General features: G+C 36.5%; 1 protein-coding gene across 4 annotated transcripts in view; it reads right to left on the bottom strand.

The window, feature by feature from the left end:
* Positions 1 to 511: 511 nt before the first annotated feature.
* Positions 512 to 27,742, bottom strand: part of LOC123525281 (trimethylguanosine synthase-like) — a 45,554-nt gene continuing 18,323 nt past the window's right edge. For 3 of the 4 annotated variants that reach the window (XM_053537991.1, XM_053537990.1, XM_053537992.1), the window contains exons 2-12: positions 25,712 to 25,835; positions 24,994 to 25,112; positions 23,739 to 23,938; positions 19,868 to 21,554; positions 17,143 to 17,227; positions 16,368 to 16,469; positions 15,021 to 15,847; positions 13,792 to 13,923; positions 6,789 to 7,003; positions 2,772 to 2,852; positions 512 to 1,831 (exon numbers count right to left, since the gene is read on the bottom strand). In XM_053537991.1, the coding sequence (XP_053393966.1) occupies positions 1,514 to 1,831; positions 2,772 to 2,852; positions 6,789 to 7,003; positions 13,792 to 13,923; positions 15,021 to 15,847; positions 16,368 to 16,469; positions 17,143 to 17,227; positions 19,868 to 21,554; positions 23,739 to 23,938; positions 24,994 to 25,112; positions 25,712 to 25,812 (3,867 nt within the window). In that variant the 5' untranslated portion in view covers positions 25,813 to 25,835 and the 3' untranslated portion in view covers positions 512 to 1,513. The remainder of the gene's footprint in view (positions 1,832 to 2,771; positions 2,853 to 6,788; positions 7,004 to 13,791; positions 13,924 to 15,020; positions 15,848 to 16,367; positions 16,470 to 17,142; positions 17,228 to 19,867; positions 21,555 to 23,738; positions 23,939 to 24,993; positions 25,113 to 25,711; positions 25,836 to 27,742) is intronic. The other variant, XM_053537993.1, reaches the window with a different exon arrangement.

The raw sequence follows: 27,742 nt of genomic DNA, 5'->3' as shown, positions 1-27,742 counted from the left end.
TGCACATCCTCTCATCACTTCCTACCTACATGCCACTTTTGAAGTCAATTCTTTGAATTTTCAATAAGTTATGCTCCGGACAATAAATATGACAGAAAATTTTGACCTTTGAGCTTGATTTGTGACCTTGACCTTTGACCTACAGCCTTGGTTCATAAGCTCTGCACATCGTCTCATTGCCACTTACCTACAGGCCAGGTCTGAAGTCAGTACCTTGCATGGTTATTTAGTTATGCTCCGGACACAAAATATGGACAATTTTGACCTTTTAGCCCATATCTGTGACCTTGACCATAAACCTACAGAGCTGGTTCAAGTGCTCTGCACATAATCTCATCGCCATACGTATATGTCAACTTTAAAGTCGATACCTTTAATGGTTATTAAGGTATGCTCTGGACACGAATTATGACGGACGGACAGACGTACTCGCACGTCATCACATAATACATCCCGTTTCTCCAAAACAGGTGTATAAGAAGGGTCACTATCATAAAATAACTAACCAGAGTTGTGGTTCTTAGCCAATGCCTTTTAATCAATGTATTGAACTTTCATACCAAATTTTACTAATGTCTTTGACAGATTAAAAAGTATGTTGTGGACAAGAAAATGTGCCAGATGGATGGATAAAGCTGCAACTATTCGTGCCCCTGAGAAAACAAGAAATAAGAACTCTAGGGCAAAAATGGCTTCATCACATGCCTTTCAATCTCAGATTATCTAAATCATATTTAACATAAGCTAATTTCTATGACAATATGATAAAGACTTATCTCAGAGAATATTTATCAATGTTCATCTTCAGACAACAAGAATTATATCTGTCTGCTATAAAATCAATATTCCTTCATTTCACAATTATATCAAATGTTCAATTCAGTAACAGACCTCTAACAATATAAAACAATACAATCTAACGTGACTTCCGTCAACATTTGTAAATGGTGTTCTTATTAGCATCTTTTTTTCTCTTGTCACAAATAATGTTCTACCTTCAGATAAATATTCAATAAATTCTATTTTCTTCATGTACATCTATCAATACAGCATCAAAAAGCAGCTTTTAACATATCCTGATTTGTTAATGCTTTAACTTTTCTATAGAGAGCAATTTCCAAATATTCCTCCTTTATTATCTCCACTACAGCATTTTAAAAGTTCATTATCAAGGGGTAACTTCACTCTTCATCACCTTTGTAGAAAGAATACTGTCACATTATTTTTAGTTTTTGTCTGCCCTGTGTATAATTGTTACTCATGTTTTCATTTATACTGCTCATAATTCAGTCTCTAGTACAAGGTCTTAAATTTCATGATCTTCTTTCACATCACTGTCTGATTTCCATCCATTTATATTCATAAATATGATAACTTTTTCTTTCCTTGTTTTTCAAAGATAATTAATTTTGATTAATTCTGCGTTCCTGTTGCAGAACTTCACTGCTATTCTTTTCTCACAAGTTGTCACCTTTTGTATGCCATTTTCTTCTGTGGAATTTTAATATACCTCTCAAACCTTTCCAATTTCTTTTTCTTCAACATGAACACTCTCTTCCTCAGCTTGTTGTGATTCTTCTTTACTGGTTTTCATTTCTAGTTTGTTTTTCCCCTCTATAAAGAGATTGTCTTTATTAGTTACATTTTCATCTGCCTCTCTAAACTGTACATCATCTTTCTCTTCTGCACGACCTGTTTCTACTTCATCCTCCTCTTCCTCTTCTCCGTCTAGTACTAACTCTCCATAATAAGCAGTAATTGTTTTGAGTTTCTTGTTGAGAAAATTCTGTTCCATCTCCATCTTACCTCCTCGTCCGGCTATACTTGTTAACTATGAAGGAAAGTAAATGGAAGTAGTGAGTACTAAGAGGTCTTCTAGTTCTACCCTCTTATCTACTAAAGTTAATAAGCATAGTAGCATATAATAACCATCTATCCAATGTGGCAATAAACTGAAACCAGTGTGTAAAAATGGTTAAGAAAAAGGGAATACTATTTATTTTGCTATGGAACTTCAACTTAGTCATAATTTACTGTAAAATCATTAATATTCGTGGGGGGACTATATTTCATGGATTTCGTGGTTGAGTCATTCCTCAAAATTTAATCCCAACGAATATGTAAAATTCCCATTCATTTAATGTTCAAAAGTTGAAATTCACGAATTCATATCCCCACGAAATTGCAGTTTTGACCAAAACCACGAAATTTCATGCCCAGGAAATTATATGATTTTACAGTATTTGTATAATGATATTTCTACAATATCTTAAGTTATTACAGAAAAAAAAAATGCTGATATCATCAATTTCAATGGGTGTTTTAATGGAACAGTAAATGTGTGAAATTCACTTAAAACATGGTGAAACATAAGTTTCTACAGCCCTATAAAAAAAAAAAATTAATTTCACTGCAGCAGAACCTGCATATTCACAAGAAGTCAGATCTGTTCAGTTATAATACAATGAAGCATTATTATGCAATAAATTATTTCTATAATTTTAGAATCAGCAAAATGTCAATCAAATATCAACATCCAAACAGATATGTACTTGCTTCATGATTTCTGCTCATGTGATGTTATTTTTACAGTTACTGCAACAAATAACAGGTCATGCCAATTATCTGCAATAAGATACAAGCATGGAATAACAAATCACCTCAATGTAGAAATGAAATGTAATTATGAAACATCATCCTATCTGATGACAGACTTGAGATATACCAATTAAAATGTTTATGTCTACTAAGTAACAAATGAAGTATCTTACCTGATCTATGTTTGTATTTCTCGGCACAAACAAAGCTATATTGTTACTGACTGGCCTAGTAACACGCACAATCTCAAATGTGAATCACAGTTAAGGAATTCAAGAAACATAGCTCATTTTCCAGCTCCAATTAATACTGTAATATATACTGATAAGGTATGACTTATAACAAGAGCTGTCAGAAGGACAGTGTGCTCAACTTCTTGAAAATGTTTGTTTATAGAGAAGTGAATGACAGAAAACAGTTGGTGTATTACACAAATTAAGGAGAGATGTTTTTTACTTCTGGGTGGGGGCTTTGCATACATAATTGAGGTGGCGGACTAGACATTGAGGGTGTACTAAAAATAATACGGAGAAACTAGAAACAACATGGGACAAGGCTATCAGTGAAACCTATGGATGCTCCCTAACCAGTTCTCCAAGTTTTAAAAAGTATTGTATTTTACATTGAAGCCAATCAAAAGTTATCTTACTTGATTACTTCAGTAGGTTTGATGACTGGAATGCATTGTGTAGCTTCAATCTAGTACATGCTATTGTTCCTAAGACACAGCTTGATAGTTACATGCAAAACTTTGGCTGAATTTTCAAAGTCGAAAAAAAAGGCCATATTTGTATTAAATTCCATCAACAGTTTTTTTTATTTGGTTATTTTAGCAGATGTAATGAATGGAAAGCACTGTGTGAAGTTTCAATTCAATGCATGTAGTTACTGATATACAGCTTGAAAACTAGTTGCATGGAAAACGTAACCAAATTTTCTAAAATGAAAAAATGTCAGTCAGTAGTAAATTCAACCAAGAGTTACCTAAATTGTTTTTTCAGTAGGTTTTATGACTGGGTAGCACTGTGTGAAGTTCGATTTCGTTGTTCCTGATAGTTAGTTGTATGCAAAACTTTGACCAAATTTTCTAAGTTGAAAAAGGGACATAATTTGTATTAAATTCCTCATTAAATTCGAAGTGTTATCCAACTTGGTTATTTTAGGAGGTCTGATGACTAGGAAAGTTTTGACTGCCAGGGCAATACTGACACCGACACTCGGGTGAGCAGAAGGAAACGTTATTTATAACAGCACATTTGATCTGCCTCTTCCTACATATATTTTATGTTACAGATGCAGGTGTTACTACTGGCATTATCATAGCCATAAATAACAACAATGTTTTGTGGCATGCTTTTAACATAATGAACATTTTGACTCTCCAGAGAAAAAAACAAACAGCAGAAGCTTGTTTATCATCTGTTAAGAAAAGCTTCATCACATCTGTAGGTAATGAGAAACAACATAACTTTGAAGGGGAGAAAACCTAATTTATAACATTCATAGTCAAGTTATGGAGTGATCTGCACTTGAGTTTACCAAAAATAGAAAGTAATCGAGTGAAGCTTTAGACCATACATTTCAGAAATATAAATTAAAGTAATTTTTCAATCACTTTTGCTTACCATCTGCAGCTTTCAGTAATGTGATGAAACTTGGTGGTCTAATCTATTAAAGAAAATGTACAAAAAGAATCCTAACCAACTCTACCATTCCTGGACAGTAAGCTTAGCAGTATACTCTAAATTAGGGTTTATTTGAAAATGTAGCTGTTTATAAAACACATATGCCTCCCATGATGGCCTGTTGAAATGGAAATATAATTTTGTATGCTGTGACCTTGACCAAATGACCTCAGAAACAACAGGGGTCATCTATTAACCACAGGCAACCATCCCATAAGATTGACACCTAAAGCGTGTTTTAATGATTCAGCAGGAAAACTTTTCAGTCCCTAGGTCACAGTGACCTTGACCTTTGACTTAATGACGCGGAAACATTAGAAGTTATCTACTGACCACAGGCAATCATCCTATGAATTTTGATGACTGTAGGCCAAAGCATTCTTTAGTTATCGAGTGGAAACCATTTTCAGTATCAAGATCTCTGTGCCCTTGACCTTTGTCCTATTGACCCCACAAAACAATAGGAGTCAACCACTGACCATAGGCAATCATCCTACGAAGGTTGATGACCTTAGGCCAAAATATTCTTGAGTTATACAGCGAAAATAGTTTTCAGTCTCAAGGTCACTGTTAACTTAAACTTTGATCTACTGACCCCACAAAAAAACAATAGAGATTATCTACTGACTACAAGTTATCACCCTATAAAGTTTTACCAAGATTCTCTAGTTATTGACTGGAAACTAAATGACCTACCAACAGAAAGACAAGAGGACCATGATGGTCCTGAATCGCTCACCTGCCCCCACATGAACTGAGTATGACGTCGTTTTTTTCTATTATTTGACATAGTGACCTAGTTTTTGAGCTCATGTGACCTACTTATGAACTTGACCTAGACATCATCAAGATAAAAATTCTGACCAATTTTCATGAAGATCCATTGAAAAATATGGCCTCTAGAGAGGTCAAAAGGTCTTTCTATGTTGAGACCTAGTGACCTAGTTTTTGACCGCAGTTAACCCGGTTTCAAACTTGACCTAGATATCATCAAGATGAACATTCAGACCAACTTTCATACAGATCCCATGAAAACTATGGCCTCTAGAGTGGTCACAAGGTTTTTCTATTATTTGACCTACTGACCTAGTTTTTGATCGCATGTGACCCAGTTTCAAACTTGACCTAGATATTATCAAGATGAACATTCTGACCAATTTTCATGCAGATCCCATGAAAAATATGGCCTCTACAGAGGTCACAAGGTTTTTCTTTTATTTGACTTACTGACCTAGTTTTTCACCGCACGTGACCCAGTGTCAAACTTGACCTACATATCTTCAAGATGAACATTCTGACCAATTTTCATACAGATCCCATGAAAAATATGACCTCTAGAGAGGTCACAAGGATTTTCTATTATTTGATCTAATGACCTAGTTTTGGACCGCACGTGACCCAGTTTCAAACTTGGCCTAGATATCATCAAGGTAAACATTCTGACCAATTTTCATGAAGATCCCATGAAAAATATGGCCTCTAGGGAGGTCAAAAGAATTTTCTATTTTTAGACTTACTGACCTAGTTTTGGACCGCAGTTGACCCAATTTCGAATTTGAACTAGATATCATCAAGATGAACATTCTGACCAATTTTCATGCAGATCTCATCAAAAATATGGCCTCTACAGAGGTCACAAGGAATTTCTATTATTTGACCTACTGACCTAGTTTTTGACTGCAGTTGACCCGGTTTCAAACCTGACCTAGATATCATCAAGATGAACATTCTGATCAATTTTCATGCAGATCCAATGAAAAATACGGCCTCTACAGAGGTCACAAGGTTTTTCTATTATTTGACCTACTGACCTTGTTTTGGACCGGACGTGACCCAGTTTCAAACTTGACCTAGATATCATCAAGATGAACATTCTGACCAATTTTCATGCAGATCCCATGAAAAATATGACCTCCAGAGAGGTCACAAGGATTTTCTTTTATTTGACCTACTGACCTAGTTTTTGATGGCACGTGACCCAGTTTCGAACTTGACCTAGATATCATCAAGGTGAACATTCAGACCAACTTTCACGAAGATCTTGTAAAAAATATGGTCTCTAGAGAGGTCACAAGGTTTTTCTATTTTTAGACCTACTGACCTAGTTTTTGACGGCACGTGACCCAGTTTCGAACTTGAACTAGATATCATCAATGTGAACATTCTGACCAGCTTTCATAAAGATCCCATTAAAAATGTGACCTCTAGAGTGGTCACAAGCAAAAGTTTACGGATGGACGGACGGAAGACGGACGCAGCGCGATCACAAAAGCTCACCTTGTCACTTTGTGACAGGTGAGCTAACAAACCAACAATGAGCAAAACAATATATCGCTCCTATTGTCCTAATAAATGTGTAGACAAAATATTACAACCAATAAGCTTAGTGCATGAAATCAAATCTACACATAAAATTTTAATGTGATTTTTTAAATTATAAACCTTCTTTACCAAACTTCTGAAAAGAATCTGGCAAAAATGTTTTTCTATGCGAAAAGGATATGTATTTAAAGCCACCATGGTCTCGAGATCAAACACATCAGCATTTAGGTACTCTGGTCCTCCCCATGGCGGACTCAGGAACACAACGTCAGCCTGTAAATGTGGAGCCAGCTCCATATAGTTACCAACGATAAACTCAATCCTGTCTTCAACACCATACACTCTTGCATTGTGCCGTGCAAGTTCTACTTTTACTGGGTCAATATCTATAGCAATCACTGAAAGGTAAGATACAAATCTGTGTTAACAATTAACACACATCATGACAGGCCAATTAAATCTGTAAGAAAGAATGCAACCAAGCAGAAAAATACCAAACTAGATTTGACTATGTTTATGAGAGGTAATGAAACGTGGAACACCCCTCACGCCCCTTAGCACCAACTTAAGCAGAATCTGATTGTGGTACAACTGCATGGATTTCATGATCCTAATGGACCAGAAAATATAACAACACTGAATCCAAGTATTTGGAGACTTTTTATAGCTGTCACTTGACACTTAAAGACTGCTTTTATGATAGTTAATCAAATCTTTAACAGGATCCTTTGGAAGCATAGAACGCATACAAGAAAATTTTTCTTACACTTGCCAGACAGCTACTGACAAAGCTGTTTTTGCTGACATGTGATACAACTTAAATAATGTCCAGACACATTTCGCTGTAATATAATAAGTCACATTTTAATGACACAGTTTTGTAGTGTTCCTTAGAGCATTGTTTCAGGTAAGGACAAACACCTGGGTAAAACTGTCATTGGTAGACACATGTGCTAACCTTTCCATTTCAACACACTGACACCCTGTCCAAGGTAACTAGGCATGTTATTTAGTCTTAACCTTGACCTTTAGCCTAATCATCCTGAAATAATATGTCATATACAGTCCAAAAGTTTTACCCTAGTATGTTTGACCTGTGTAGGCCGGTGTTCTCCAGCTATAGATTGTACACCATAATAAGTCCGATGGTCATTGTGACACTGACTTTTGACCTCCTGACTACGAAAACAAGAGGGCCATAATGGCCCTATATTGCTCACCTGTTATCATTGCACTTAAGGACAAGAAGCTATTTATAGTAACATAAAAGGAAATTAATCAAAAACAAATTATCGTAAGTGAACAAAAGAAGGATCTGCCAAATAAAAAGAGCACTGCAAATGCAGAGCAATATACACACAAAACAAAGTCATACGACCTTTGACCCCTAAGTGTGACCTTGACCTTGAAGTGAGTCATCCAAAACATGCGCTCTGTGCGTTGTTTCGATGAGGTGAACATTTGTGTCAGGTTTCTTGGAAATCCTTCAAGGGGTTCAAGAGTTACAGAGCAGAAGGGAAATTTCTAACCAACAGACAGACAGACAGACAGATGGACACCGAGGCGATAACATAATACATCCCTTCGGGCATATAAATAGGAATTGTGATCTTATGGTGTTAAAAGTTCTGTGCAAGTCTGGTTAAAATCAAATCATAAATGAAGCATCTATTGTGCAGACAATGTCAAAATAGCTAATTTTGGCCCTTTCAGGGGCCATAACTCTGGAACCCATTATGGGATCTGGCCGGTTCAATAAAGGAACCCAGATCTTATGGTGACACAAGTTTTGTGAAAGTTTGATTAAATTCAAATCATGAATGAAGCTGCTATTGTGCAGACAAGGTCAAAATAGCAAATTATGGCGCTATCAGGGGCCATCACTCTAGAACCCATAATGGCATCTGGCCAGTTCAAGAAAGGAACCAAGCTCTTATGGGAATACAAGTTGTGTGCAAGTTTGGTTAAAATCAAATCATAAATGAAGCTGCTATTGTGCAGACAAGGTCAAAATAGCTAATTTTGGCCCTTTCAGGGGCCATAACTCCGGAACCCATTATGGGATGTGGCCGGTTCAAGAAAGGAACTGAGATCTTATGGTGACACAAGTTTTGTGCAAGTTTGATTAAATTCAAATCATAAATGAAGCTGCTATTGTGCAGACTAAATCAAAATAGCTAATTCTAGCCCTTTCAGGGGCCATCACTCTAGAACCCATAACGGCATCTGGCCAGTTCAAGAAAGGAACCAAGCTCTTATGGTGATACAAGTTGTGTGCAAGTTTGATTAAAATAAAATTATAAATAAAGCTGCCATTGTGCAGACAAGGTCAAAATAGCTAATTTTGGTCCTTTCACGGACCATAACTCTAGAACCAATAAAGAAATCTGGCCAGTTCAAGACAGGAACTGAGATCATATGGTGATACAAGTTGTGTGCAAGTTTGGTTAAAATAGAATCATAAATGAAACCACTGTCATGCAGACAAGAAATTGTTGACGCACGCACACAATTTTGGCCCTTTAAGGGGCAATAACTCTAGAACCCGTGACGGGATCTGGCCAGTTTTCGAAAGGTACCGAGATATCATGCCAATACAAGTTTTGTACAAGTTTGATCAAAATTGCTTGCAAAATGTGGTCTCTATCAAGTTCACAAGAAATTGTGGACGGACGGACGAAGGGCGATCACAAAAGCTCACCCTGTCGCTATGTGACAGGTAAGCTAAAAACAAGAGCTCATAGAACACAAAATGCCCCCTTTATGCATTCAGTAACTGCACAAGAAACAGAAACTATTTGGTCAATGTATACTGAAGTTCTACTTTTCTGGGTTAAAGTGACCTTGACCTTCGACCTTTTGACCTCAAGATCAATAGGGTCATCTGCTGGTCATGATCAACTTCCCTATAAAGTTTTGTGATCATAGGCCAAAGCATTTTCAACTTATCCTCCGGAAATGGTTTAACTGATCTGGGTTAATGAGACCTTGACTTCGACCTATTGACCTCAAAGTCAAAAAGGGTCATCTGCTGGTCATGACCAACTTCCCTTACAACTTTCATGTTCTGAGGCCCAAGAGTTCTTGAATCATCATTCAGAAACTGTTAACCTGTTCCCGGTCACTGTGACCTTTGCCTTTAGCCTACTGACCTCAAAATCAATAAGGCCATCTGCTGGTCATGATCAACTTCTCTATAAAGTTTCGTGATCCTAGGCCCAAGCATTCTCAATTTATCGTCTGCATATCATGATAAACCACCCTATCAAGTTTTGTGATCCTAGACCCAAGCGTTTTCAAGTTATTGTCCAGAAACTGTTTAACTGTACCTGGTCTCTGTGAACTTGACCTTCAACCTACTGACCTCAGAATCAATAGGGGTCATATGCTGGTCATGACCAACCTCCCTATCAACTTTCATGAGTTCTTGAGTTATCATCTGGACACCATTTTACTGTTCTGGGTCACTGTGACCTTGCTCTTTAACCTACTAATCTCAAAATCAATAGGGGTCATCAGCTGGTTATAATCAACTTCCCTATCATACAGAAACGGATTTGTCTACATACAGACCGACAGACACCTGCAAAACAACATACCCCTTCTCCTTTGAAGGGGGCATAAAAACTTATATCAATTATTTCAATGAGCTTGTTCATTTTTAACCGCCCTAGAACAATGACACTTCTGTAGGTTATCTACCCAGAATTCCGGAAAGCCTAACTGTAAAAGGGTCCATTAACCCGAAAGTCAACCTTTATAACAATGCTTGATGTTCCACATCAGCCAATCAGAAAATCTGTTGTTGTCTAGACCAGAAGGTCAAAACGGAAGATTATCCAACATTTTGCTCTAACATTGACAAAAACAAATAACTGGAATGTCTCTGCGCATTTTAAGTTTTAATCAATACCGTTTGGTTTTAATATGATACAGTGAAAGTGCGCTGAAACTTTAACGTGAAATTTTAAATAAAAAGAGGGATAATTAATCAAGTTTTGACCCTTCTGTCAAAAGATGCAGGTGACCTTGATAATGTGAGACAATTACTTTAACCCTTACCCAGCTAAATTTCTATTATGAACTTTTCCATCTTTCAATTTGGACAGTACCATTAACTGATGAAAGGGGTGCTTACCAAACACATACAGACTGAATAGCCAATAATGCAGATCATGACCAGACTGCACAGATGTGCAAGCTGATCACGATCTACATGGGTTGCAAAGGCAAAATCAGTCTTGTCCAGCATAAGGGTTAAGTCTGATTGAAATCCCTTGTGTAATAATAGCGATACAGATAAAATGCACTGATCAAAAGTAACCCAAAATTCTAAGTAAAAAGGGGGCATAATTCCTACAAGAGGAACATGATGGTCCTGAATCGCTCACCTCTTCCCACATGATCCAGTTTTAAGTATGACGTTGTTTTTTCTATTATTTGACACAGTGACCTAGTTTTTGAGCTCATGTGACCCAGTTTTGAACTTGACCTAGATTTTATCAAGATAAAAATTCTGACCAATTTTCATGAAGATCCATTGAAAAATATGGTCTCTAGAGAGGTCACAAGGTTTTTCTATTATTTGACCTATTGACCTAGTTTTTTAAGGCACGTGACCCAGTTTCAAACTTGACCTAGATATCATCAAGGTGAACATTCTGACCAATTTTCATGAAGATCCATTCAAGGGTATGGCCTCTAGAGAGGTCACAAGGGTTTTCTATTTCAAGACCTACTGACCTAGTTTTTGATCACAGTTAATCCAGTTTCAAAACTGACCTAGATATCATCAAGATAAACATTCAGACCAACTTTCATACAGATCCCATGAAAAAAATGGCCTCAAGAGAGGTCACAACGTTTTTTTATTATTTGACCTACTGACCTACTTTTTGACGGCACGTGACCCTCTTTCGAACTTGACCTAGATATCATCAAGATGAACATTCTGACCAATTTTTATGGAGATCCATTCACAAGTATGGCCTCTAAAGAGGTCACAAGGTTTTTCTATTTTTAGACCTACTGACCTAGTTTCTGACCGCACATGACCCTGTTTTGAACTTGACCTAGATATCATCAAGATGAACATTCAGACCAACTTTCATGAAGATCCATTGAAAAATACGGCCTCTAGAGAGGTCACAAGGTTTTTCTGTTTTTAGACCTACTGACCTGGTTTTTGATGGCATGTGACCCAATTTCGAACTTGACTTAGATATCATCAAGCAGAACATTCAGACCAATTTTCATACAGATCCCATGGAAAATATGGCCTCTAGAGAGGTCACAAGGTTTTTCTATTATTTGACCTACTGACCTAGTTTTTGACGGCACGTGACCCACTTTCGAACTTGACTTAGATATCATCAAGGTGAACATTCTGACCAATTTTCATGAAGATTTCATGAAATATATGGCCTCTAGAGAGGTCACAAGGTTTTTCTATTTTTAGACCTACTGACCTAGTTTTTGACCGCATGTGACCCAGTTTCGAACTTGACCTAGATATCATCAAGATGAACATTCAGACCAACTTTCATACAGATCCCATGAAAAATATGCCCTTTAGAGGGTCACAAGATTTTTCTATTATTTGACCTACTGACCTAGTTTTTGATGGCACGTGACCCAGTTTCGAACTTGACCTAGATATCATCAAGGTGAACGTTCTGACCAATTTTCATGAAGATCTTGTGAAATATATGGCCTCTAGAAAGGTCACAAGGTTTTTCTATTTTTAGACCTACTGACCTAGTTTTTGACCGCACGTGACCCAGTTTCAAACTTGACCTAGATAACATCAAGATGAACATTCAGATCAACTTTCATACAGATCCCATGAAAAATATGGCCTTTAGAGAGGTCACAATGTTTTTCTATTATTTGACCTACTGACCTAGTTTTTGACGGCACGTGACCCAGTTTCGAATTTGACCTAAATATTATCAAGGTGAACTTTCTGACCAACTTTCATGAAGATCTTGTGAAATATATGGCCTCTAGAGAGGTCACAAGGTTTTTCTATTTTTAGACCTACTGACCTAGTTTTTGAAGGCACGTGACCCAGTTTCGAACTTGACCTAGATATCATCAAGGTGAACATTCTGACCAATTTTTATGAAGATCCATTGAAAATTATGGCCTCTAGAGAGGTCACAAGGTTTTTCTATTTTTAGACCTACTGACCTATTTTTTGACGGCACGTGACCCAGTTTCGAACTTGACCTAGAATTTACCAAGATGAACATTCTGACCCATTTTCATAAAGATCCCATGAAAACTGCGACCTATAGAGATGTCACAAGGAAAAGTTTACGCACGGACGACGGACACCGCGCGATCACAAAAGCTCACCTTGTCACTTTGTGACAGGTGAGCTAACAATAAGGGCCATCTGTTGACTATAAACAATTGTGCTAGGAAGTTTGATGACTGTAGACCTGAGCATTCTCCAGTCACTGATAAGAAATCATTTTAATATCAAGGTTATGTGACCCTGACATTTGACCTATTTGCCTCGAAAAAAAACCCAGTAACATATTGACGACAGTCAAACAGTCCCAGGACAAAGCATTATCCCATATCTAATCAGAAACACTTTAAATCTAAGGTCACTGTCACTTGTGAATCCCCAAAAAGTAAGAGTTCATCTACTGACCAAAGACAACAACATTATGAAGTTGGATGGACGTAGACCAAATTATTCCGCAGCTATTGATCAGAAACCTGACCTTAAATTGCCGGACATTTAAATAATACAGATCATTTTCTGACCACAAGCCATTATCCTAGGAAGTTTTGAGTGCTAGGTCAAAGCTTTATCCAGTTATTTATCAGAAACTGTTTTCATGATTGAAAACCATGACCGTGACTTATGATCTATTTTCCCTTCAAACAATGACAGCAATCTTGTGACCATAAACAATTATTCTCGTTACTGATTGAAAAAATTTTTAGCCTAAAGGTCACTGTGACCTTGATCTTTGCACTACTGACAACAAAATAACAGGAGTCATCTACTTACCACAGACAGTCATAAAGTGAAGTTAAACCATTTAGGCAATAGTGCTTTATATCTACTGGTTGAAAACCAAAATGTCTACTGATCGACAAACCAGCTGATTGACTAACATGAGCAAAATTGTTCACCCCACTTTCCATAGAAGGGAAGCATAATTACCTCTTTCACAAGTGAAGGCAAACTGTATGGTGTTCCCTCCTACACCACAGAAAGCATCAACAATGACATCACATCTACACCTGTCAGCTATATGTTCTGCTATCTTCTCTGGGGTGACAGAAAACCAGCCCTCTAGAAAACATATATGTAACATTTACAATGACTGATATAAATAAATAATAACTCATCAAGTCAAAGTTTATTTTTTATTTATATTTATTTATTTATTTTGTTGGGTTTTACGTCACACCAACACAATTATAGATCATATGGCGACTTTCCAGCTTTGATGGTGGAGGAAGACCCCAGGTGCCCCTCCTTGCATTATTTCATCACAAGCAAGCACCTAGGTAGAACCATCAACCTTCCATTAGTCAGCTGGATGGCTTTTATTTATAACTCATTTTACTACATGACTGAAGTAAATAGTCCCTGTTACTGTTTCCTGTATGTGCATTATTTTACCTGTATGTATGTTATTTGATAGGATTGCTCTACTTAGAGACCTGAGCAATACAGATTATTTTGAAATGCCGAAGTATAATACAATCTTTTATTTCTAAAGTTGTCATTTTTTTTTAAAGTGCCATAAGATGGCAATGCAATTACTAACACTGTCCTAATTGTTTTCAGCTAAGTGCGATTATTTTCGTGTCTGTATCATGTACATCTTTTAAGCGAGCTTGTGTGTTGTAAGTACCAATAAATGTAAGTTTTGACAAAAGCCCAGTTACAGGTCTTTAATCTGTTGTATTTGTCCCCTGTCTGCAGCCTTATATCAGTATGACAAACACTGGACCTAATACAGGCTTATAATGAAAATACATTATCTTATTTACAAATTCATAAGTGAATGTTTAAATCTTCACACATTTCTGAAATCAATTGCGATCGCTATCTTCTCTATATTTACAATGATGTCCAAGTTAGATTACTATCAGTAATACTTCACTGTACAATTAACTGAAAGGTTTAAACTGAAATGATCAAGACTTTCCTTATAGCCTGGATTTAATTTAAGGCAACTGCTGAATTTCAGATTTCAAATGTTTGTGCTTCTTGTGAGAAGGTCACCTCGCCTCTCAAGGTTGTGCTATCATGCCCGGCAGTCACATTAGCTCTCTTTACTAGAAACTAAGCTTGCTTTGAGGAAGTGTTAACACTAATAATCAGCAAACAGTAGTTTAAGTGATATTTTCTACTTCACAAGTAAAATACTTCATAATTACCCCTGTCAAGTTTGACCCCTTCATCAAACTTGGAGAAGAGCCTGTATCTCTGACCCCAATATTTCCTCAGCTGAGGGTCCTCTGCAATCTCTGCTGGCATTGGTACACCTCCCTGCCTCTTCTTCCTCTTGCGTGACCTCACCTTCTTCTTGTCTGTGTCTTTGTCTATGACATTATCCTCAGCATCATCCCAAATTTCAAGGTCATATTCCACAGCTTCCCTTTCATCTACATGACTCATAATGTTTTCAGAGATTTCCAATCTATCATCTTCCTTTTGTATTCCAGTAAAATTAAATGTATCTGGGAATACATGCACATCCTTGTAAGATTCACAAGTTTTAACACTATTTTCAGAAAAATCAAAAGATGTTTCTTCATCTATATGCATTGACCAATTTTTTGAATTATCCAGTTTAGCTTCTACTTGTAATTCCTTGTCTTTATTATCTTGTTTTATTCCTGTAACTAAATAAGTCTGTGCAACATCAGAATCTCCCTGTGACTTTAACTTATCATCACAGTCGTAACTTGGTACAGTGGTTCTCTTAGTATTATCAGTATCAGTTACATCCTTCAACCCAAAAATATCCATAACCTCCTGATCACTAGTGTCCACTTCTTGTAATGTATCTGACTTCAGTTTACCAAGGAAGTTTTTCACTTTGTTCAATGTTCTAGATGGTCTCACTACCATTTCATTCCCATCTTGGTCAAATCTTGTATGTGTCCCCTTACCCATGTTTAAGTTCTTTGATACTGCATGGATATTTCTAGTTTTATATTTCACTTTGCCTCCTTGGATCTTGGGTTTCTTTTCATCTGAACTGGAATTAAGAATACAATTTAGAACCAGCAAATTTGCTACAATTTGTCCTATTTTCTAAACATGCTTCATGCAGCCTGCAATTGGCTATGAAATACAAATGTTCTGTACATCTACGTAGTACAATCATTTGCAGAGGCACAAGTCATGTGACACTAGTTATAAAGTAACAAAGGTCTCACAAGGTGTAAAGTGTTTTAAATATATAGTAAATCTACAATTCCCAAAAGAATTACTAATAAAACTATTAACAATTAATACACATTTTATTAGTGTTTTTTACATAACACTACAACTTTTCTGCTGGTCTACTGGCAGAATACCAATCAACCACCATCTTTGTACATAACTGCTGACAGACTTTTAAAGCTACAAGAAAGATCTACAAAATGCAGGAACATTGTCTGACTCAAAGATTGTAACTATTTCTCTAATTATATTTCAAAAACCCATATTCTTGCCCAAACCTAAACAAAGTTATTCATCTATAAGAGTGTAAGTCAATGTCATATTGCACTTACCAACCCTCTTCATCTGGCAGGGAATACCCAAGCATAGACAAAGCTGTTCTTGCATCTGCTGTTTTGTTTCCAGTTACAGACTCTGTGTCATCAACTTCATGACTGAAATATAGCAACAAAAATACGATATACTGAAGACACTTGTGGTAACATGTGGTACACCTATTTTTGGAGCTAGTCCTGTGCAGCAGTCTTTGAACATGTTTCCAGCTTAATAAATAATGCTGATTAAACTATTTTTAATAAAACTTAGCTTATATCTAACATGTATCTTCCAAGAAAATACACTTTACAAATCTTCTATTAAATGAAACACTTATTTTTTGTCGATATATCAAATACTACCTGAGGTATATTTCTTAAACTTGGCATTAGTTTAGACAATTGTTTAATTTATGTCCTCCCAGAATTTCCATAAAATTATTTTAAGCCATCTTATAGTTTTACTCATCATTTTTAAAATGTCACAATTTTTAAAAAAAAATACTTAATTTTTTAAACAAGTAAATATGAGTTTAGCTTGAAAACAAATCACATTAACATACGATAACACCACTGTCTGTCGAAGATAGGCAGAAAAGTAAACTTAGTGAGCACAGTTGTGAGCAAAGTAAGTATTTACACTTTTGAATCCATTTATTAAAGGTTACCCACACACACTATGGGTTACTGTTGTAAAAGTCATAGTCTGATGTAGAAAATATCTATGACATTGGAAAATAACAAAAAAAGTGAAATGCTATAATAGAACAGTCAATTCTAACGTATCAACTACCTGTGAGGAAGCTGTACAGGTTTTTCCTCTGGTGGATCATCACCATCACCACTGGATCCTCGCAATCTTGTTGTAAGAAATGAACCTGTGAAGTCATACCCACAAAGTTTAAGTTCTCAAATTACATCTCAAACATTTCAAACATCTTGCATGTCATACTGTATAAACATTGCAAAATGGATTAAAGAGTGATAAAGTAAGGTTATCAGACAACATAAAATTCTTCTCATAAAAGTAATAATCTTATTTTCTTCCTTTAATTGATGTGCACTTCTACTGTCAACATTTTATTGTTGATTGTGGTATTACCAGCTATTGGAAACAAACCGGTAAAAAACCAATTCAAATAATCAAATTTAGAAAGGTCTTGGAAGTCCTTCTTCGCTTAAAGCCACATGTATGCTTGCCATTTCTAATAAGTAGATTGGTTGGTATAGCATCTTATGACTATGCACAAGCCACACTAAATGTAAAGGGGTTATTACTTGTCAGGTCTGGGTATTATCGCAAATTCTAACACGACCAACGAATAACTTACATACATGTTGAGCAAAATCTATCTCTGGTTATTCTGCAATAAACCACTCGCGTGCAATGACGTTATCCGAACCAGGTGCGTAGCACGGTCGTAAAAAGTAGTTACAATTTTTTTTCCAACACTGTTGATATTAGTATGTCGTGTTAGAATCGAAATAACAAGTTCCCAAGTGTGGTTTATCGTAGAACAAGTGAATGAAGTATTGCCATGCAATACAAAGTCCCCTACTGGAAGGCACCTAACTTTTTCTACTGCAGTATAACATAATGAACTGATATCTGTCAATGATGTATAAACAATATTGTACTACATATACAATATGTTATAACATTATAACAACACACTTGGATTAAAATGTGCATATATAAAAACCCACAGTTGTTTTCATATTGAATTTTTTGGGCTGATTATAAAAATGTTATCATGTAAGTTATTTATAGTAACAACAAAGGGAAATTAATCTTTAAAAAAAAAAAAAAATAATAATAATAATATAAGTCCACAAAAAACTCTTTACCAGGTAGAGATAGGTCAAAATACACCTAAAAATTGGATGTAACATGCATGCTGTACCACAGAAAAGTGGTCTTGATTTTTCTCTACGGCCAGTAATAAAAAAGTTACAATAAAATCTATTTATAGTAACAACAAAGGGACGTAATTCTAAAAACAAGGGTGCCTCATGGTGGTGAACATTTGGTCAAAGTTACATCAAAATCCCTCCATGCATGAAGAAGAAATGTTCCGTACAAAGTCATTCTTGAATTTGACCTTTGACCTCTAAATATGACCTTGACCTTAGAGCTAGGGACCTGGTTCTTGCGCATGACATGTTGTCTCATCCAGGGGAATATTTGTGCCAACTGATATCTAAATCCTGCTTTGCATGACAAAGTTATAGACCAGACAGGAAAAAAATCCTCTTGACCTTTGATCTCAAAGTGTGACCTTGACCTTTAAGCTAGGGTACTGGGTTTGCGCATGACACATCGTCTCATCATGGGAAACATTTGTGCCAAGTAATATTAAAATCCCTTCATGGATGGCAGAGTTATGGACGGGACAGGAAAAAAACTCTGTTGACCTTTGACACCCAATTGTGACCTTGACCTTTGAGCTAGGAGTCCGGGATTTGCGCATGACACGTCGTCTCATCATGGGGAACACTTGTGCTAAGTGATATTAAAATCCGTTAATGAATGTCAGAGTTATGGACCGGACACGAAACAGACCCTGTTCATGCTATGTTAACATTTGACTGCTAAGTGTGACCTTGACCTTTGAGCTAGGGGTCTGAAAGTTGTGCATGACACATCGTCTTATTATGAGGTACATTTGTGCCAAGTAATATTAAAATCCCTTCATAGATGGGAGAGTTATGGACCGGACAGGAAAAAAGCCCTGTTGACCTTTGACCTCCAATTGTGACCTTGACCTTTAAGCTAGGGTTCCAGGTTTTGCGCATGACACATCGTCTCCTCATGGGGAACATTTGTGCCAAGTAATATTAAAATCTCTTCATGGATGGGAGAGTTATGGACCGGACAGGAAAAAAGCCCTGTTGACCTTTGACCTCCAATTGTGACCTTGACCTTTAAGCTAGGGGTCCGGGATTTGCGCATGACACATCATCTCATCATGGGGAACATTTGTGCCAAGTAATACTAAAATCCCTTCAAGGATGGGAGAGTTGTGGACCGGACAGGAAAAAAGCCCTGTTGACCTTTGACCTCCTATTGTGACCTTGACCTTTGAGCTAGGGGTCCGGGTTTTGCTCATGACACGTCGTCTCATCATGGGGAACATTTGTGCCAAGTAATATTAAAATCCCTTCATGGATGACTGAGTTATGGACCGGACACGAAATTGCGGACGGACGGAATGACGGAATGACGGAAAGACGGAATGACGGAAAAGAGCATTCCTATAGTCCCCAAAACTGGTTTTCAACCAGTAGGGGACTAATAACCCGTGTTTTGAGTTCTGAAAAATCAATTTGCCAAACAACTTGTCTGATAACCATTGTAAAAAAGTTGTTTACTGTATGTTTGCTATCCAAAAACTCGGAACAGTAAGTTAAATTATATAAATGAATTTACTGGAAATCTATTGTTTATTTTTTTTCTGTTAAAAACATCTCATCCAATCTTTTTAATTCTAAATATTGATAAAAGATAAAATATCTACCCAGTGCAAGGTTCCGTCCATGACTTGATGTTCTATGATCAGATGCTGTTCCCTGTTGCTGGTTCCTGCGTTCTTTCTCTTTCCTCTTTTTCCTACTTCCATCAACTGGTTCCTCATCTCCAGCAACACAAACATGTCCACAAACAACCATACTGGTGGACTGGTCATCTGCTAGACTATCATTTCCTCTCTCAGGACATTGTCTAATTTCTCCTTCTGTATTATTTATATATTTATCTTCAGTATCTGCTGTATGTATGGATTGTTCCGCTACTGCACCCTGGCCATCAAGCTGTACACCATTCAAAATTGTTGCTATACTTTCCATATCCAGATCCTTAACAGCAGTGCCATCCTCATTCTGTATGACATAAACTACATCACAATCACCCTCTGCTCCATTATCAACAACATACACAGTGTTTTCATTACTGCAATATGCATCATCAGTTACATTTTCAGAATCAACACTCACCTCCCTGGTTTCATCAGATATCTGTGTAGATGTGTCACATTCTGTTGATCTATTTTGATCATTTAATCCTTGGACAATTTCAAGTTCACCATTATCATTCACCATGGCAATGCCTTCAATAATGCTTACATCTTCCCTCACCTCCATGTCACCTGGAGCAATTTTATAGAACTTTTCAGAAAACTGATTATAATAGTACCAGTAACTTTCTGTGTAATGTTCATTCCAAAGCTCCTCCCATGCCTTACTGAAATCCTCCTCAGTCTGGTTGTCTTCCCTGTTTGTGCCAACACCTGGAACACCTTTATAATCACATTCTGTTTGAGGGTTTTCAGGAGGTCCTGTCTGAGAGTGGTAGCTAGAATATGAATGCATCATGTTAACAATTTCAGTTCTCTCATTAGCTAAATTATCTACATCTGACTGTGTATCACAGTTTTCAACATCTACATTTGAAGCACCTGTTTCTGTTCTTTTCTGCAAAGTGGAAATTATTTCTTCACCGCTAACATATTTAAAATTTGGAGAAAGATACTGCATTGGTGAGCATGGATTGATATAGTCAGGCACTGGGGAATTTACTTCCAATTCTGTTTCAGGAAATTTAGAGTTCAGACACTTATTTGAGGCATCAACAGTATTTTGACCGGACTTTACATCACCCATTACAGTCTCTTTGAAATGACTTTCATTTGTGTTTATATCATCTGTCACTACACTAGGTTTTGGGTCTGTAACTTCAGTATCCCTGCAGCAATTACCTGATATCTGCTTTTCTTGATGGTCTTTTATGTCACTGACTTGCTCCATGTCTCCACTATCTTTGCCTGTTACAGTTGTTTCTGTCTGCACCTCAACTTCAGCTATAGCTGGCACAGCCTGCAACTTTTCAAAATCTATCTGATCTGGATATTTGGCTACCCATCCTTCCCAGACCAAATACTCCCCATATTTTCCCCAATAGTCTTGCCACACAGTGTCAAGGTCAACTCCAGCTAAATTAAGATTTACCCCATTCCTAGGTGTACTACCTGTCAATCTGCTCTCTACCGACATTAAGGTGTCATTGATAGTACTTTCATCCAATTCAATTCTTTTCACCTGGTTTTCTATATTTGCCCGTCTATGTTCACCTTGCTGTGCTTCATCAAGTTTCTTTTTATTGCGCTGCCTTTGTTTTTGTTTCTTCTTCTTGTGCCCATGATTTTTACCCTGTCAATGCATCAACAGATGTTTAATTAATAGATGAAAAACATACTGAACTAGAAATGCATCCAAAGGAAATAAATGCCCCCACTATGTCATGATTGGACACAGAAGTGTGAGTCCTGTGAGTAATGGCATTTTGACAACAGAACACATGTGCAGAAGTTATGGACTGGAAAAGAAATATAACCATGCATAATTTCACCATTTAATGTCTAAATGTTACATCATCTCATTATGGTGAAAGTTTGTACTTTATCATATTAAGTTATTTGAATACCCTTTTATGCTTATAAAAGTTACAGACCAGTTAAGAAAATGATGTAAAATCTTATTGTGATCTTCATCTTTGATATTTATGGTTCTAAGTCTTGCACCTGACACACTGTATTTTCATGGTGAATATTTGTTCTAAATTATTTAAAAAACCATCTATGTTTACATAAACTAAAGACAAACAAGAAATGTCGAAATTCCACAAAAAACAGATTTTCAAACTTTGCATTATGCATCCAATCATGCAAATCAAAAGTACAGACATAACAAACAGAGATGTGCCATTGCCATATGTAATTCCTCACTTATAACTTATTGACTCTATGACAGAGTAAGGTCCAGACCAGGATCTGAACTGCGACCTGTTCATTCCACATTATAAATGGTACACTAGACCAACGCTTCAGCCAATCTTATAACCACTTTGGTTAAAAAGGAAAATTTAAATAAAATCTTAGACTTCTAAGCATGACCTTGACCTAGGGGTCTAGGTGTTACAGTCAACATGTTATCTAGTAATGGTAAATGTTCATGCCAATTTATATGAATTTTCATCCATTCAAACAAAACTTATTAGAACTATAATATTTGACTTCTAAGGGTGACATTGACGTTTTAGCTTTGGGTTTATGGGTAGGTCTTGCGAACAACACATTGTCAAGTTATGTTGAATGTTTTACTTCTAATATCCATCAACCTGGTGCAAAAAAAAACACTTTTTTTTTTTACTTCTAAGTGTGACCCTATCTTTAAGGTAGGGGTGTGGGTCTTGAACAGGACACTTCATCTTGTCACGTTGAAAGTTTGTATCAAGATATTTGAATATCCATGCCTTGCGCAGACAAGAAAATGGCCTTAGACCCCTAATTTAACATTTTCCTTATTGGTAGTGGTATGTGTCTTTAACAAGACAGGTCTTGTTATGGTGAATGTTTGTGCCCAGTTACTTTAATATCCATGCATGCATAAATATATTACAAAGCCGACAAGAAAAATACCCTTAAGTTTGACCTTGTTCTTTCAGGTAGGGTTTTGAATCTTAATACTGCCACATTGTTTTCTTATGGTAATTATTTGTGCCAAAAGTTACTTGAATATCCAAGCATGCATAAAAAGGTTATAGAGTGCATAAGAAAAATTACCATAAATCTATGACCTTTAAATGTTGACTTGACCTTTGGGATGGGGGTTTGAACATTGCAGGTGACATGTTTTCTCGATATGTTCGTTATTTCTGCCAAATCATTTCAAAATCTGACAAAGCACAGCAAAGCTATTGACCGTACAAGATTTTATGCATACAAATTAGATGCGAGAAAGCACAAGTACACACACAGACAAGGGTTACACTCTATACCCGCCAGCAGTCTTTAATGGTTGAGGCATAAAATCATTTAATCTTTTTAGATAAAACTATGATTTTTGCTATGTCATGATCTTATGCCACTTCTAAAACTGTAAGGTATGACACAACAGTCATATTCCAGTGTCTTAAAATATTTTGAATAACCATGATAGCTTTTGAATTTTACAATCACAGATTTTCAGTCTTTTACTTTATTCAGTCAGAAAAAGACGTATTTTTTATGTACAAGATTGAAGGATTGATGCACCTACAGTGTACTATAAGTCATGAATGCCCTCTATTGCACACAGATGAGTGCAATAGCTCTACCTATTCTTTAAATAGTCAAGCTAAAAATGTTTAGCTCAGTTTTAAAGTGAACCTAGATCTCATCAATACAAATATTTCAACCAGGTTTCATGTAAATCTTTTACAAAGGTGACTGGAATGTTAACAGACAATGGACGACAGACAACAACGGGCAACAGACACAGGGGTATCTCACCTTGAGCACCCGGTGCTCTGTTGAGCTAAAAAGTGACAAATCACAAGTATTTTTTAAGTCTTACTTTTGTCTTTTTTCCTGTCTTGCCAAAATTAAACTCCACAGGTAACCCCATCTTTCTCATCATCTCTATCTCTGCTAACTGCTCTTCAGAAATGCCTTCTTCTGTTTCTTCTCCAACACATTCTTCTGTCACCATCTCATTGTCAATAAATGCTGAAAACTCCTCTTTAGGTTCATAGCTCTCTTGCTCACACAAATGTTCTGAGAAACGAAATACCACAGTGTAAATGTTAAATATGTGTACATCATAAACTTTAACACAAGTTATTGCTTTTTTCCATTTTGACAATTTTTGTTTGTTACTGCAAACAGCTTTGTGCCATGGTTTATTTTCATGATAAAATTTAATACACGACTACTTACAGATGTATTGTTACGGTACTAGTTGAAAAGGTTTATTAATATCACTAAGATAAACAATAATAAAGTATGATAACAATAAAGGTGTAAAACATAAGGAATCAGTAATTCTGTTTCACAAGATCACTCCAATATTGTGGCAGAGTGGTTCATCTGTAAGAGGAGCTCTTTATAAATTCCTCTATGATGGTCTGCTGAAGGTAACTGGTATGGATTTTCAGTAATCCTTGAACTTTGACATATAAACCTCGAAACAATAATGTCATCTACTGACCACATGTAATAATAATATGAAATCTGGTAGCTGTAGGCCTAATAAATCTCCAGTTACTGATCAGACACTGTTCATTTTGAACTTGACCTTTAATGCATGTACTTCCAAAAGAATAGGAGTCATTTAATGATCACAGGTATTTATTTATTCATTTTGTTGGGTTCAACGTCGCACCGACACAATTATAGGTCATATGGCGACTTTCCAGCTTTGATGGTGGAGGAAGGCCCCAGGTGCCCCTCCGTGCATTATTTCATCACGAGCGGGCACCTGGGTAGAACCACCAACCTTCCGTAAGCCAGCTGGATGGCTTCCTCACATGAAGAATTCAATGCCCCGAGTGAGGCTCGAACCCACATCGATGAGGGGCAAGTGATTTGAAGTCAGTGACCTTAACCACTCTGCCACGGAGGCCCCCATGATCACAGGTAATCATCCTATGAACCTCAATGGCCATAGGCCTAAATATTCTCCAGTTACGCATCAGAAACCAAATGGTTGGCATACAAATGGACCTACCAACATTGACACGAGCAAAAAACAATATGCACACTCTCTTTTCAAAGGGTGGGTGGTGCTTTAACTACTGGACTCCTTCTGGCAAACAGAGTGCCTCTATTACCTATTGAATCATTTGCTGCCACTACATTCTCTACATTAGATTCATCTTCAATGATGTCTTCTTCACTTTCCCTACTGTCAGAGTCATATTGTAAGCCTAGTTTATACAGGTAGCCGTCACTGTAAATAAAAATTATTTACTTTACTCACTTAGCAAATTAACGAGTTGCCAGTGTCAATCAAGAAACATTATTTGCAGCATTCATTACACAATAACCCAGACCCCAGCTGCCAATAAATGAACATTATTCGCTGAACTAATTTAATAATCAACCAGTCACCAGATGTCAACAGAGAAATCAGCTGATGAATAATAGGTCTACATTTTGTACATACATAATTTCCCTTGAAAACCATTATGCACCTTCTTCAAACAAGAAAACACATTTCTAGTTTCTTGTGATCAACCATTGGTTGGTAGTGAAGACCCTTTCCTTTCAGCTAAAACCTGTATCTGAAGTAATGGTTACTTCCAGTTTCACTGCCATTGCAAACTAGGATGACCAGTGACTAACATACTCAATGTCTAAAACACATGCCTTAGGTAACTTACCTATTTAATTGCTAAAATAGCAGCTTTGGGACATACATATTAAATCATTGTAAAATACGACATGATGATTTTTATGTAGTAATTAAACTTCAGAAAAAACTCATGCTGTCACAGTTAGTTATGTTAAATACCTGTTATAACCAGTATTAAGTTATCAATATCCTACCCAATGAAAGCTCGGGTACAGTGACATTTGACTGTATTGTCTGTCTCATCTTGGGATAGCTGTAACTGAAGTTCTGCCAAATGATTCCACCTGTAACACATCTTCACCTTACTATTTCATTTATCTGAAATTTTAAATGATTCATATATAATCTAAACAATCTGTTTGAGGTAAACGGCTATCAACCTCATTCGAGTTATTAGAATATCTACAGTTGTGCAATTTTATTATAAAACACAATTAAAAGATAGGTTCAAGTCTGTTACATTCTGTATATTTTACTGTCAAGTTTCAGTAAGTATGACATATCAATTTTATTGATGGAGAGGTAACTTTGCTTCAAGTATATAATACCCAAAATAATGAACATACGTGTAGTTGGACAACTTCAAAACTTAAAACGATTTACATTTTTGTGAAACTAGTTTACAGGTTTAATAATACATTACATTTCACCACTTAAAGATAGGCAGAGAATTCCACAAAATTTAGTGTAGGCACTGGAGAAAAAGTATTACATTTGCATTGTCATATGTCAAGATTTATCAATGCATTCTTTTAGAAACAAAACAAGAGCTGTCACTATTTGTGACAAATGCCCCCGAAGCAACCCTTGGAATTAGATGAACATTTTGTGTTAGGGTTAGGGTTTAGGGTTAGGAACCTTAACCTGTGAGACCCAGGTCATAATTTATGAATGTTGAAGTTACAGCCCGGACAAGAATTTACACAGACACACAGACGGATGGATAGTGCAATTTTAATATGCCCATCTTCGGGGGCATAACAAGTGAACAAAGTATTGCCATACAATACAAAGTCCTCTACTGGAAGGCAGCTAATTTTCTCTACTGGAGTACATGTATAACATAATGATCTGATGTCTGTCAAGCATGTATAAACAACATTGTACTGTATATAAAATGTGATACAACACAATATTTGGATTAAAATTTGCATATACTGCATGGCCATTATTAGTATACACTTTTCTTTAAATTTGTTTTGCTTTTAATATTCAAATTGACAAAATAAAACATCAGTATGTGTAAAGTCTTTCCATAAATATAACAGCGTAAATGGAATTTCCCAAAACATAAAATTATGTCGCACATTCGCACGGAATACAAAATTACCAGTGTGACATACAGACTTCATTGTATTTTCACAGGTAAATTCTTGTCAGTGCATAAATAACAAGCAAATTCGATGAATTGGTATCCCCCGCCGAAAGGGTTTGTGGTGAGGAACAGCAAAACAGTATATCCAGCAAAAAGTAACGGATGTTAATAAGAGGCAAACAATTTCATTAGTCAAAATCAATTTAACAGAAAATTAATGCTATTTTTTTGGTGGTGGGGTGGGGGGGGGGGGTCAGCGGGGTTGACTGGGTGAGGGTACAAAACATCATATGTTGATTATAAATATTGATGGAAAATTATGAACGAAAAAAAAAAATGGGGGGGGGGGGGGGGGGGGAGGGGGAGGGGGTGTGACCATTGACCAAGGCAAGTAGGTGACCAGGTGTGGGTACACAACTTCACATGTTTATAATAAATGTTCATGGAAAAGAATGAAAGACGTTTAATGAAATTCTACTAATTGGTTGGTTTGTTATGTACAAATCTGTAATTTTTAAACAATTAAAGGGCAATAACTCTAAGGAAAATTGACCAATTAAAAAAAAATGACAGGCATCATTGAAGTATGTTGGTTCATATTTACTTCAAACATGCACCACTGACACAGAAAACTAAGATCTGTCGGTCACCTAAACCATGGTTTAGCGTCGACTTACTTCAACTTAAAAGGTCATTACGTAAAGCTGAACGAGTATGGAGAAAATACCGGGAACCGTACCAACTTGACACTGTAAAAAAGCTACATCACAAGTATCATTATGAAATTCGTAAAGAAAAAAGATCAGTTCTTAGTGAGAAAGTGGTAAATTCAAAAGGCGATTCAAAAAAATTGTACAAGTTGGTATCGGAACTCACTGGAACAAAGTCTGAAAATCCAATGCCCACTGAT

Source organism: Mercenaria mercenaria, chromosome 3, assembly GCF_021730395.1.
Source record: "Mercenaria mercenaria strain notata chromosome 3, MADL_Memer_1, whole genome shotgun sequence".
Taxonomy (NCBI): Eukaryota; Metazoa; Mollusca; class Bivalvia; order Venerida; family Veneridae; genus Mercenaria; species Mercenaria mercenaria.
Note: the sequence above shows the minus strand (reverse complement) of the source record. Positions and strands in the feature narration are given on the sequence as shown.